Source organism: Labrus bergylta, chromosome 18 (genome assembly GCF_963930695.1).
Source record: "Labrus bergylta chromosome 18, fLabBer1.1, whole genome shotgun sequence".
NCBI classification, from domain to species: domain Eukaryota; kingdom Metazoa; phylum Chordata; class Actinopteri; order Labriformes; family Labridae; genus Labrus; species Labrus bergylta.
Window position 1 is genome coordinate 20654470 of NC_089212.1, and position 13510 is coordinate 20667979.

Below are 13510 nucleotides of genomic sequence, written 5' to 3' on the forward strand. Positions count from 1 at the left end.
CCAACATTGAAGGCCTGAATTGATAAAAACACAACGATTAGTTTCACAGATTCGGAATTCTGGTACCGATAACATCGAGTGGCAACGTTTATTAGCAAAGACTAGCTTCATGTCACTAGTTTTCAGTTTGGAACAGCAGAAACAAGATTGTTTAACACTCGTTTCAATTTTCCAAGCTCAGTTTATACACTCCTTTACACAGATACACACATTTAGTTCCACCAGAGCAGATAACGATATTCCTCCCCGGCCTCCATTTCCACTGAATGGGTTGTTGTACAGCGGTTCATTCATTTTTAAATTGAAATGGTTTAGCTACCAGCGCATATGATATATTCATAACCCTGCTTAGACTGCAGCTAAAAGTGGCTGCCCAGCTCAGACCATTGGGTTTGTCCTTCACACAAGGAGCCACATTGTGTTTCATCGTGTCATGCCGAAGCACTCAAGACTATGTGTCTGTGTGTGTGTGTGGGGCGGGGCAGGCTGATAAAGTTGTATGTTAAAAGATGCACAACACCAACACAGTAGGCCAAATTCTAACTGAAAAGAGCCTTACATGATCAGCCACTTTTACTGGACTTTTTTTTTGGGGTGTTAGGGTTAGAAAATAAAATAACCTGGATCAAAGGCCGTGACGAAAATGGGAAGGACACGATATTTAACTACTAATAATAATGATTTATTGTAAAAAGTAAACGATTTAAAGTTTAAGTTTAAAGGATTATTGAAAAGTTGGAGTGTGTCCCTCAGTAAAGTCCATAGTGTGTGTGGATGTGTGGGATGAAGCGTGGGATGGTGTGAAGCAAAACAGGACAAAGACTAGAATTTGCAAATGATGGTTGTGATGAATCCAGGTGGAATGAGAGGAATCAAGGGAGACAGAACATATTAGTAGACGCCTGACTGTTAAGGCACTTGATTTCAGGTTAGAGTGAATTTGTATGATACAGAGAGTTAAACAAATTAGTGGATAAATTGAGGACTTTGGTTTTTATATAAGCTGCATGGGCATAGAATGCATTTCAGTGCTTCATGAATGTTACTGCAGCGGTCAGCACAGTTTGCTCACGTCCCTGAAGCTCCTTATTGTTTTTAAATCCAGACCATGTGCGCTTCTCGAGGCACCAGGTCACATGAACCTCAACTCCATTTGCCTGTTGCCATTTTCGAGCTCCTCAAGGGAATTGCCAGTATTACTCACTCTGTCTGACACACACACACACACACACACACACTTAATCTGCACACACACTCTCACTCACATGCATGCACTTTCTCAGGAACCAGAAGGGATAAATTGGACACTAGAGAAGCAAATGTATCCAGTGCACGCTGAATGCCTGTCACAGCTGAACAAACAGTGCCACAAGCCTGCTTTGCACTTAACAGGAGCCCGTGCACCCGCCACAAACACAAACACAAGTGTGTGCGTGCGCTCACACTCCACACTCCAAAGGTCTGTTCTGCTTCCTCGCCTCATTTGTGAAAGCACTTTCCATATTGAGTCTCAGCCTCATTGGTAGTATTTCCCAAGTTGTCAGATGGCTCATATAGGGTAAGATGCTAATCTAAATCCACATCTTCTGTTGTTAGAAAATGGCTTTTCTCAGCCACTCGGCTTGTTTATGCGAGGCTTTTCTGCTTCACAAGCTCCATTTTCATATAACATAAGAGCAGAAAGCTTTGAGGGCTTCACTCTCAGGTAGTCTGGATTTATACCTCCTATTACCTAGCTTGTATCTACACTGCAACCTAAAAGCCTCTCATCTTCTGTTTCATTTTATTCTTTTTTTACTCCGCCCTCTCTGGAGTCCTCATTTAGCTTCAGGCCATTAGCTCAAGCTGCATGGGTTAGGTCTGACCTTGTTGATATGATGACCAGTTTCTCTGGAGTGTTGTGGCATTAGATCACATTCATATAAAATATGCATATGAGGGTAGCAAAGGTGGTAAGGCCAACTACATGTCTGCTTAGATATTACTCCTCTGTGAGTGGGTGGGTTCCCTGCATGTGCTGATGACCATTGTGACATTTCTCTGCAACCAAACACTCAAGCTACCTTTTGGAGTCATTTTTTTGTATTAAAATAGAAAATTATAAATATAATATAATAATAATAATAATATATAATTTTTTTTAGAAGAAGGAAAAAACCTCAGTAGCAAGGTTTAACATCCTGTGCTAGTTGTGCCTTGCTCTGGTCAAGTGGTTGTATGCCAGTTTATCCTAACACAGCCTATATAACGACTTCATCTCCATTTTCTTAAACGAGCACTTTCTTAAATACTGCCAAACGGATCCACGCTACAAGAGGCCATCCATCCGCTGTGCTGGTTTGATGCTCAGTAGCAAATGAGCTTGGATATTTACTCCCTCAACAAAATGAATTCTAAGTCCTTGTGAAACATGTTGATGATGTTGAATATTCTCCTTGCTCACACCGAACATTTATTCATATGGTCATTAAAGGTATGAATTTGTGCCATTTGGAGACAGGTAACAGGGGAGGAAGAACAAAGGCTGCCACTGTTTTTGAAGTGTTGACTTCAGTGCAGCTGGATGGGGAACTGTTGATGAAGCAGCATAAATTATTATCAAGGATGTGAGGCTGCCGTCCAGGCTTAATTGAAACTGGATGAATAATGCAATACTTTTGGCTTTTCTTATTAATTTATTTCTCTTTTTTTTTGGTCACACTTGAAGGGCAGAGTTTAGCCTTGGAGCCAGGATGCACATGCTGAGGAATTTGTTGACTGTAAAGTAGATGAACGTTGCGCGGTAGTCCTTAAACAGTCACATTTGGAGGTGACATTGTCTGGAGGGAGGGCTGGAAGTTGAGACGAGAGCTCTATAATTAAAACGACTTGTTGTTTTTTCTTTGTGGAGGTTATTGAATGCTGTGTATATATCAATAAAGACAGAAGTGCTGGAACATCTTTGTTTAGAATCCAGAAACAATTAACAGCAGGAATATCTGAATATTTTTGCTGGTCCCAGTCTTGTCACTGGTGGTGTTGCTCTCTGGCTTAGTCAATTAATTCCAGCCCAAATCAGATGGCTACTCATGTGTAAATGCGTGGGCTTTAATCTGGCTGTGAAGTTTAGCACTTGACAGGCAAGAAAGGGCAAAAGATAGATATGAAAGTGCCACAGGCAGGGACAGCCGAGTGTCAAACACAGAAGACACCTTTGCTGTGGGGAAATACTGTAAAGAGCAAGATGTGTTTCTGGGTTATTAGCCTGACAATATTATTGAATTGACAAACACAAATTTTGCGTCATAACCTATCTACCATGTTCAGAGTTTTCATATAATAATCTTACTCTCCTTTTTCTCTTCCTGTGTAGAACCTGGGGGAGGCCGAGTACTGTGTGGCTTTGTACATGTACATGCGCCTGTTGGGTTACCCCGCAGACCGTATCAGCATCCTCACCACCTACAATGGACAGAAACACCTGATCAGAGACGTCATCAACCAGCGCTGTGCCGGAAACCCCTTCTTCAGTCAGCCAAACAAGGTAAGAGCGCGTGCACCAGCTAACCTTGACCACAGTGAACAGTCCACAAAGATGAACCTGATGATAATTTTATGAACTTTAAAGTAAATCCCGGTCCTTTTATTTAGAATTTTTAATTTAAAAAAATTCCCAAGAACGTCTGTCTTGTAAACTAAGCATGCTTCATGGTCTCATAAAGCCATACATGTGTTATATTACAACCTTATATACAAGAGGTAAGCGTGCTGAGGCCCGTTTAGCCCTGGAGCAGTGTGAGGGCAGGCCAGCGGGGGCCGTACTTTAGCACGGTACGGGACAGCTTTGCCTTGTGTGAGTGTGCCCTTATATTCTGGATTTTACCCTATATAATATCCATTAGCAGGCTACCCTTTATTGGAATGGTCTGTTAGTCTTCTATAAAGCAAATCTAACATCTCCACACCATTGTTCTGCTATTATTACTCATTTAGAGAACAAGATTCACTGTAGGCCTTTTTTCTTTTCTTTATAACTTTGATTTGTCATATTCAAGGAAATGCTCTTGATTAACACAATAATGATTATAATAATACATTGGACTTATAAAGAGCTTATTTGAATACTGTAAGACGCTTTACAAATAACAACATGATCAAATATGAAATTATTCTGGCTCCAGACGTCTGACCCACTAACCACATCTCCAGTTATTTTTCTGAAACAGTAATTCGCTCTTTATTAACAAGCAAGTAAAGGGTACTCAGGTAGTTTTTGGACATTTACATATTTAATGTTGCGTTATACCGCACAGTCTTAATATCAATGAAGGGTGACACATTCCTTCTCTCCTGTCGGGATGGAAAACATAGTCCCAGTAGACGTGTTTTCACCTCATATTAGATGTGAAGGACTCAGACTCAAGTAGAACCACACATGACACACAGAACATGCACATGCTTCTTCACACCTTTACTTGTCAGCTGCAGTCAGTGCAGCAGCTTTGGAGGCTCTGCTGCACCGAGAGAGATATTCACAGGTCTGAATTCTCACGAGGCTTTTTATTTCGCTCCCATTCCACAAAAACACACACGTCTTCCGCACTCTTCCGCCCTGTGCTATTCAAGTCGGGTTTGTACAGTTTAGCTACATGCATTCCCTACAGCTCTCGCAATGGGAATAACAATAACTCCTCGAAATTAAGGCGGATCTGCACGATTCCCACATGGTGGAAAATGAGCGAACAGAGGCTCTTAATTCATTTGTATAGGCAAGGAGTGGACAATAAGACAACATCTTCTATCATACATCATTTTATATCATGGGTATGGTTTGTAGCATGTTCCAGTAATTGTTCTCTAAATTCAATTAATAAATGACGGTTTTTATCACACATGATGACCTCATTTGGATCTTAAAAACAGTCAAAACCACCTGCTTCCCAAAAAAAAGGACACATGAATTAAAGCAAGAGAGAAAATCAAACTAAAATTATCTTAAATAAATTTTAAATACTAAAATGTTCTCTGAAAATATAGATTTAAATTTTAAAAGGTCATAAGGGTCACATGAGATGCCTTCTTCTTCAGGCCTACACAAACGTATCACAAAGCAAGGGAGCTCAAGTCACAAGATCACGTTATAATCTCCAGATCACATGAGACTTGTTCAGTGATGACAGAGAAGCTCTCATGGTGATGGTGTTTGTTGATCGTTTACTGGTTAACATTGTCGACCATTTCATGGTACAAACATAAAACATCCTAGAGTCCTAGCAGGCCAAGCATAGAGTCCGTTTGTGTGTCCACTTCTTTTTTATTTCCTCCATCAAATCATGAGAGCATGAAGACTGCTGCAGGTCATAAGACCCAAAGTAGATCAGGTCACGCTGCACTATCTGTCCCTAACAGTCTGCATACCAGAACACTGCTTACCTCTGTGTTTAACTCACTGAGGTGTGTAGTGGAGTAAAAGATTTAAGAGTGCATCATTTTAGAGTGGGCGTAAACTCACTGTTGTGTTCATCCCTGAAGGATTGCATTAGATTGTCTTCACCCAGCCCACGGTAGCCCCCCCCCCCCCCCCCCCCAATGTCTTTGTCTCTTTTCTCTCTTGTCTTCCCTCACACTGTGTTCAGTCAGCAGCCCGTTGGCACAGTTTTCCATCCGTTTTCTGTTTGCTCCGCTAAATGCTTTTACCAGCTAGCCTCAGGTTATGCTTTTACTCATTCTACCATTCTTTCTTTTTTTATTTTTTTTTCTACACACATACGCACACCTTTCTTCAGTCTCTGTTCTCTCAGGCTTTCACACACTTTACTATGACAGAGGCTGCTCAGGCGTGCCAAAGAAAGCGGCAAGAATGGAGTGAAAAGTTGCATCTCTCAGGTCAGCTTGGAAGGTTATCGAGCCACAGCAGAGGCTGCCACATTATGTTGTTGTTGTTCAAATATTTTGTTGTTGTTGTTGTTGTTCTTGTGTGGTTTGACTGGCCAGGAAAGTGGTTTCCCCCTGTGGCCAATTAAATGTTAGTATCCCGGGTCTATTGTTTTTCCAGAACATACTGTATATAAACCCAAATCCCTTTTGAAAATCTGTTGGGGCTTTAACAGCAGAGAGAGAGAGAGGGAGAGAGAGAGAGATGGCTGTTATTCCCTTTTCTTCTTAAAGGCAACAAATATCATGAAAAAGAGCAAAACAATCAGTTTGCGTTGTCTCATGGTACTTTGCATTTTATTTAGATTTATAAATGAAAGGCTAAATAATTTCTTAGAAAGCTACTCGAGCAATTGTTAAGAATAAAACCTCCATTTGTTGGACTGTGACATGACCTGGATAAATACATATTTAGTGAAGTAGTGAGAGTTTACAGAAGCACAGAGGTTTATTTGGAGCCAAATCTAAACTTAGATACCCATTATTAATGTAGTAGAGGAACAGTTTGACCCACTTTTTTTTTTTATCTTTTTTTTTCTTAACAAAATGGAGATAAAAAGCTTCATCCAGTGTTGTTAGCTGAACCCTTTTTGTCTTTGCTATGTGCTGACAGTACCATTAAATACGACATCACCAGACTTATCCTTTAACACTTAAAGGTACAAAAACATTAATTTTCTTTTCTTTCTATGTTCTGTGCATAGCAATGATGTTATTGTGTCTGTCTTTTGTGCTGTGCCATGCTACCTCGTCGCTTTGTCTTCAAGTGTGTGTCACATTCTGACAACTTGCCAGAAATTGTGCTTGATCATGTAAAACGTCCTGAAATGTTAAGACATGAAGCGTCAGTCATTGTTGCTCATGGGCTTAGTCAGAATGCATGCCAAGTGATAAAGTGACCGGCATGACAGGCTGCTAGAAGTGCAGAAAAGGAAGAAGCCCGGAGAGGGGAGAGAGCAATGAAAAAGAAAAGAGGGGCTCTTGTGGGTAAAACGCGGAGCAGCTGAAAGGTCATGGCGCCGAGCACTAAGTCCACAGTGTGTCTGACAATATGTCACAATGGCTGAAACCAAGCAGATGTCAGCAGCCAGACCATTTGACTGTGATTATGGTAATTAGAGATAAAAGGAGTTAGTCCAGTTAGTACCAGCCAGCTTTTCACACACAAACTGTAGATAGTGTGTCAGTATGTGTGCAGTCTTTTTTTGTTTAACCTCTGAACTTTATAGAGAAGGTACATTTAGGTTTTTCTTGGAGATGGGACCGATCCGATCTAATATCGGTATCAGGTCTGATATTGACGTAATTTACGTATCGGATATCGGACTGATCAAGAAAGATGGTCGGGCACTTTCAACATTCTCAGCTCACATAGTCTCGCTTGGAAGACATTCAGACTGAACTATAAGTGCCCACAAATCGTCTCCATGACGACGTGCAGATGAGATGGAACAGCTCCTTCTATGTGATTAGAAAGTCAAATTCTTACACTTCATTTGAAAATATTTAATTTGAAAACCTGACAGTCGTTGCTGCTTCCTGTTTGTATGTGAAGCCAGCACAATGCAATGCTGGGTTTAGTACAGCTTTGTGAAGCCTTACACATACTACCACCAACAACAATACAACTATTAACTATGGTCAGAACATATCGGTATCAGTACAAATGGATCGGAATCAAATCGGAACTAAAAAAAGTGGAACGAGCATCTCCAGTTTTTCTGTTAAAACTCTCCATCACATATATGCAACCTGGATTTAGAGTCATATCTTTTCTCCTCACAACAATTTCTCCACATCAAAAAAGGGATGTATTGCCGACTTACTGTAGACCAAACAGCCATCTTCATCTTTAAGTGTCCAAAAACGGAGTCAAGGGGTGATGATTGAACAAGAGAGATGTGGTTTTTAAAAGCTTTTTCAACCCCATTGTGCCCCTCTATTCTCCACTCTAACAACAGAAAGCAATTCTAGCTGTGCGACCAAAAACAAAAGAGATACAAACATCGATGGAGAAAAGTCTTTACAGCATGTCCCAGCTTGTCTTTTTGAGGCAATTATGAAATCTGGACACTCGGATATTGAAGCACAAGCAGTGGGACATTGAGAATCTGTCATCTTTGAGAGTTTCTCGTGAAAATGTGAATAACCTGACACTCTTTCTTCTGTACAACCCAAGGGATAATTGCTGTGAATGCAATATAGTAGAAAGGGTAAAGGGGGAGGGGTTCAGAAAAAAAAAAGACCACCAGCTAGTAGATAGTATTTCATTGTCTTCATGACAAGAAGGAGAAGGCAAAATCATATCAAATCATAGAAAATAAAATAGTAAAATTGTTTCTATGAGCAGCAAGATGTGTTTATGTGTGGACAAATATGTGGCTTTTAGCATATTCTCGTTATAAGTATGTGCTTCTTTGTATCCACAGACGTGCATGTGCCACAATGACATGACCTCTGTAATTCACTCCCTTGAAGATTTCTCATAAATAACTAAACACCATGCAAAATGCTGCGCCTTGGGGAGATTCTCTGTCAGGGCTTCATTGTCACTGTCTGCAGGCTAAGAATAACTCACTCACTGAAGCACCCCTTCCCTGCAAAACAACTTTCACTATTTTGCTTTAAACTGCACCTTTAAAGTCTCCTCTTCATTCACGGTCTATTTAAATAAAGGGAGGATGACTGTGTCTTGTGTATGGCACAGTTTTGAGAACATGTGCATGCATGCATAGCACTGCTTGAACATACGGCCCACAATGCCCCATGCTATTGTGAAAGCGACATATTGTTGCCTCTGGTGCTGCACCTGTTCTACATAGCAACAGGGAGACGTGAATAAATATTGGTCTACTACATTGTTAGCTACATCTCTCCCTCATTTGCACATTCACATTCTCCACACTAACACCATCTTAACCCAAAAGGGTTTTTTTGTGAAGGAAGTTGAGCAAATGGGACATCCAAAATCACTTAACGTTGCATTAGCTTAAAGGAGGTAACCACAACCACTGCATGATTTATTAAGCACGGCTGGTTCAAAGGTTGGTTGCCGTAGTCCTGGGTCAGTGTGGCTCCTCTGTGGTAGCTGATGTCCTATTGATCCACTCTAGAGAGAGAATCCATAGAGGAAAGTCCGACCTCTTTCTACTGAGATGTGTTTCTTCTTTCATCACGTAGTCTAAAACAGAAAAGTAGTATTTTGATAAAACACCAAATCTGAATTAATTATGGCCTGCTTTGTTTTTGTAATCTCTATTTACATGCAGTCTTGCTTTATGTTATTTTGTAAGACTAACTGTCTTCTTCTGACATGCTGTTACTAAGAGGGTGGACACGCTGGATCTGTATTCCCTTTTATTTCATTTTTTTGGAAATGTGTCCTCGATGTTAGTTACAGTATAGTGGACTCTATAGTGGATGATCAGAGGTTTTATAAATGTCATGTGCCTTTCAGAAAAGTCATGTTTTTGTCCTTCAGGTGTGGCTTACAGCTCTTACACTACAATGCCCATGCTCCTCTTCACATGGTACTGTTGTTAAACTGCCAACCATCTTTCACTTATTACACCATGGTCCTAAACTTCCACTAGTCTTAAGTGGGTCATTGAAAAGAACTGGAGTTGTATTTATCACTGTGATATATTTATTTTTTATATTATATATATATATATATATATATATATATATATATATGTATATGTATGTATGTATATATTCAGATGTTGTCTTACACACTTGTTCATCTTTTTTTACCGATGTTTCAGCTTGTCGACTTAAATTTAAATCCAAGCTTTTTAAATAAACCTGAAGCTTGTCACATTCAAATACTGGTACTTACCTCAGCTCCCCCTCTTTGCCTCTTACTTGATTGATAGAGAGTGAGATGGAGATAGCAACTCCAGTATTAGGACCACCATCATTTGGCCTCATCATGCCTCTTCAGAGACCAAAGGATGACGTCACTGAGACTACACCCATTTTTTTTTACAGTCTGAGTGAACCTGTGACTCAAATCTCCTCGAGAACGTACTCAATCCAGACACTCCCAACCATGCCAGGGGTTGTAAACAGATGTTGAAGGCATCGGCTGTATAAACAGCCCAATATTCACACAGTGCAGCATTACTGTTCAATTGTAGGTTTGACTTTGTTTCATCTCATCCCTTAGTATCAAGTTCCAAGTGCAAGTGCAGTGTGATGTTTGTATTACGTAAGGTGTAGCAGCACTAACGAAGTCAAAACACAGCTTTGTTCTTCATGTACGGGAATAAGTACGCTTCTCAACGAGACAGGATTACCAGGGCATAAAAGCAAATTGGCTGACAAGGATTTCCTCAGAGACACTTTTCCTTTCTCTGTCTCGCTGAAATAATCTCTGATCCAGTCGAGCGAGGTGGCCCCCAAGTACCTTGGCCCTGATCCTCTGGGGGGGGGGGGGGGCCCAGGTAAGAGGTTAGTGACAGCAAATGCCCTCTAAGCTGTATAAACCTCTGCAGGCTGTCCCATGTGGCCCAAAGCGATAACAAGAAAAACACACAGAGCATCATTTGCAACCTCTCCTCAGAAATAAATACAAAAAGAATTTAAGACGGAGAGCAGCCACGCTCATGTCTCTAAACATTCCAGCTAAATCCCTCCACCCACCTTAAATGCACTCACTCATGTACTCTGTTAAATACATCAGCTGCCTTTGCTTGGTTAGCGTTTCTCTCTGTGTATCACTGTGTGTGTGTGTGTGTGTGTGTGTGTGTCTTTTTGATAACCAGCATGTTTGTGTGTCTGTGCAGGTGACAACAGTGGACAGGTTCCAGGGCCAGCAGAATGACTACATCATCCTCTCTCTGGTCCGCACCAAAGCCGTGGGACATCTGAGGTAACCAATTGAATGCATGCCAAGCAGAAAAACTCCCACCAGGGACACCATCGGCTGCTATTCCTCTACAAAACACACAAGTGTAATAGGATCCAAAACTTAGATACACATCATCCAGAGAAACAACAACAAAAACCTAAGCGCTTAACTCTCCGGAGACAGCTGCTCTCGAGCGGCTCTCTCCTTTTGTCGCGTGGAGCTACTGACAGAAGTTTGCTGAAGGGAAAAACCGACTATAACACTGCGGCTGTCTTAAAGTATGTATGAGCTTAATTTGAAGCAGGCAGGATAATGGGAGCGTCAGGACAGCATGAGCATGTCAGTGGAGCTCACTTCACTTCCTGTGCTGTTTTAAGAGAAGCCATTGTGCTCCAATGATTGGGGCGAGACTTTCAAACAAAGAGCTCTGTACTGATCAAAGGCACACCATATAACAGTCATTAAGAGGCGTGATGGTTAACCAAACAGTAGCGACACGTCTATTCAATTCCACGTCCCATTGCTATCCTCCTAACTAACACATGCAGGGCTCTGCCTTCTTATCTCTGTGCTCCCTCGTCTCCTCACTTGTCACCTCCTACCTCCTTCACTGATTTTTTTTTTTTTCATAGTGGAATGGCCTTTCGTTTCTCAGCTTGCCATTAGATCCCTATGGGCTCTTCGCACTTAATGCGCTGCATGTTTTATAACAGACAATTTAGGCTGAACTCTGCCACAGTACTTAAACATGTCATGCTGTCCTCTGGCTGTGATGTACAGTAGCTGCTGTTAGAATTGCACCCCTCACAGCTTCATCAAAGCTGCCCTGCCAGAGCCCCCCCCCCCCCAACCCCCATTTTCGCGTTGTTAAATTGGAACCCTGGCGTTAATAATCAGTTATTCCTTATGTAGCTAAATACATGCCTTCCTTCCACACCCCACTCTTTAGCATGGCCATTTTCAACTGACAGTATAAACACCTTAAAGTCTATTTTCATCTCCCAGATAAAGCAATGAATTCATGTAGCTGGAATGAGAAGGACAGCGGGGCCACATAAAGTGGTACTTTATCTTGCTGGCAGCGCCTGCTCTCCTCTCACTATCATTCTTTTGATCTTGTCTTACACTGGATATTGCACACTGCCTTCCACACACTCTCAGCCCACTCTAAGTGAGAAGGTTGTTGAAGGTTATCAGATGGTGTCCCTGTAACAATGTGCTCCAACTTCACTTATCTGGTGAGGAAGAATACTGTCGCACGAGCGTGTTTTTCACTCGATGCATTTCACCTCATTGTTAAAACACAGTACCTAGGGGGCCGCCGGTAGTCTAGTGGTTAATGTGCTCGTCCCATATCCTGAGGTTTTAAGTCCTTAAGAGTGGGCGGCCCAGGTTCAAATCCCACCTGTGGCTCCTTTCCAGCATGTCATTCCCTACTCTCTCTCTCTCTCCCTGATTTCTCACTCCATCCACTGTCCTATCTCTAAAATCCCAAAGAGAAAACCTTCCAAAAACAAAAGACAGTACCTACATTACTCAATATGTAGCTAAAGTAGCTTTAAAGTAAACTGCTAGCTTGGGGGTAGATGAGATGTGCTCACCTCATTACCTTTTTATCTTAAACGTACTAACCCCTTTCTCAATCAAGACCTTATGGCTGTGATTTAATTGTATTATTAATTTGCATTTGTATTTCTCAAGACCTAAAAGTAGACCTTTAAAATGACTGATGTGTAAAATCAGCACCCGTTCCTTTATAAAAGAGCACTTAAAATAAACCACAGTGCCTTGTTGATCTGTTTTTTTTTTTTGGTGTAGATTTATTTTCATTCATAACTTTGAGCTCCTGACACTTCTCAATGGTCTGCCCAGTGGTTGAAAGAGCAATGGTTCATGGGAAAACCTTGTGCAGTACAGTGTTTTCCACAGACTGGGATCCCTGTGGCGTACCACTGAGTTCTACCTCACAACCCTCCCCCCCTCCCCCTCCTCCTCCTCCTCCCCCTCCTGTACTCTCTCCTCTCCCTGCATCCCTCCTTGTGGCACTCTGCTGCCGTGACAACCACAGGGGGACACAGCTGACCATATGACGAGCTGACCCTCGCTTTGACAGGAGAAGCATTCCTGCTGATGCACACAGGCACGGTCACATCCAGGAGCGCACTCTTTGACAGATCCAGACACGCTCTGACATGGACACACACACACACACATATGGGAACACACACGAACGGTATTCGCCCACTATGCCCTGTCGTGTCACAGCATAGCCCAGGTGGGCGTCTCTCTCAGTAGTACCATGTCTACAGGCTATAAAGCTTCCCGATTGGTTCATCTCTTCTTGAACTCTGTGCTCATTGGTTGTTGGCTGTTGTAGTTTGTCTCTGTGGAAATGTTGCTCTGTCAAGTTTTGTTTCAGGCTTGAAATTTGCAGTTAGTTGCAGTTCCATATAAATCGTCTGCACACGTTAACTCCCGTAAATCCGGCACAATGGTTTCCATAAGCCTTTTTCACTTATATACATATTCATGGAGCCATCGTGCATATTGGAAGGATTAATCCTCTTAATCTTTTGGAGTGCTCAGGTGGACACATTCCACGTTTTTGGCTGCATTTCAGCATTGGTATGTGTTGATGTATTTTTGGTAAATGCATACATACAAACATGTGCCAAATCAGTGAAACGCTTCTTCCCCCTTATACGCCCTTCCTCAGTTTGTGGTTGTCTCAAATATTTATAG

At 41.7% G+C, this 13510-nt stretch overlaps 1 protein-coding gene across 3 annotated transcripts in view; it reads left to right on the forward strand.

Annotated features, from left to right (window-relative positions):
• The window catches only part of aqr (aquarius intron-binding spliceosomal factor), a 56296-nt gene that overhangs the window by 35923 nt on the left and 6863 nt on the right, over window positions 1-13510 (forward strand). For all 3 annotated transcript variants that reach the window (XM_065966459.1, XM_020638711.3, XM_065966460.1), the window contains exons 32-33: window positions 3353-3523; window positions 10704-10789. In XM_065966459.1, the coding sequence (XP_065822531.1) occupies window positions 3353-3523; window positions 10704-10789 (257 nt within the window). The remainder of the gene's footprint in view (window positions 1-3352; window positions 3524-10703; window positions 10790-13510) is intronic.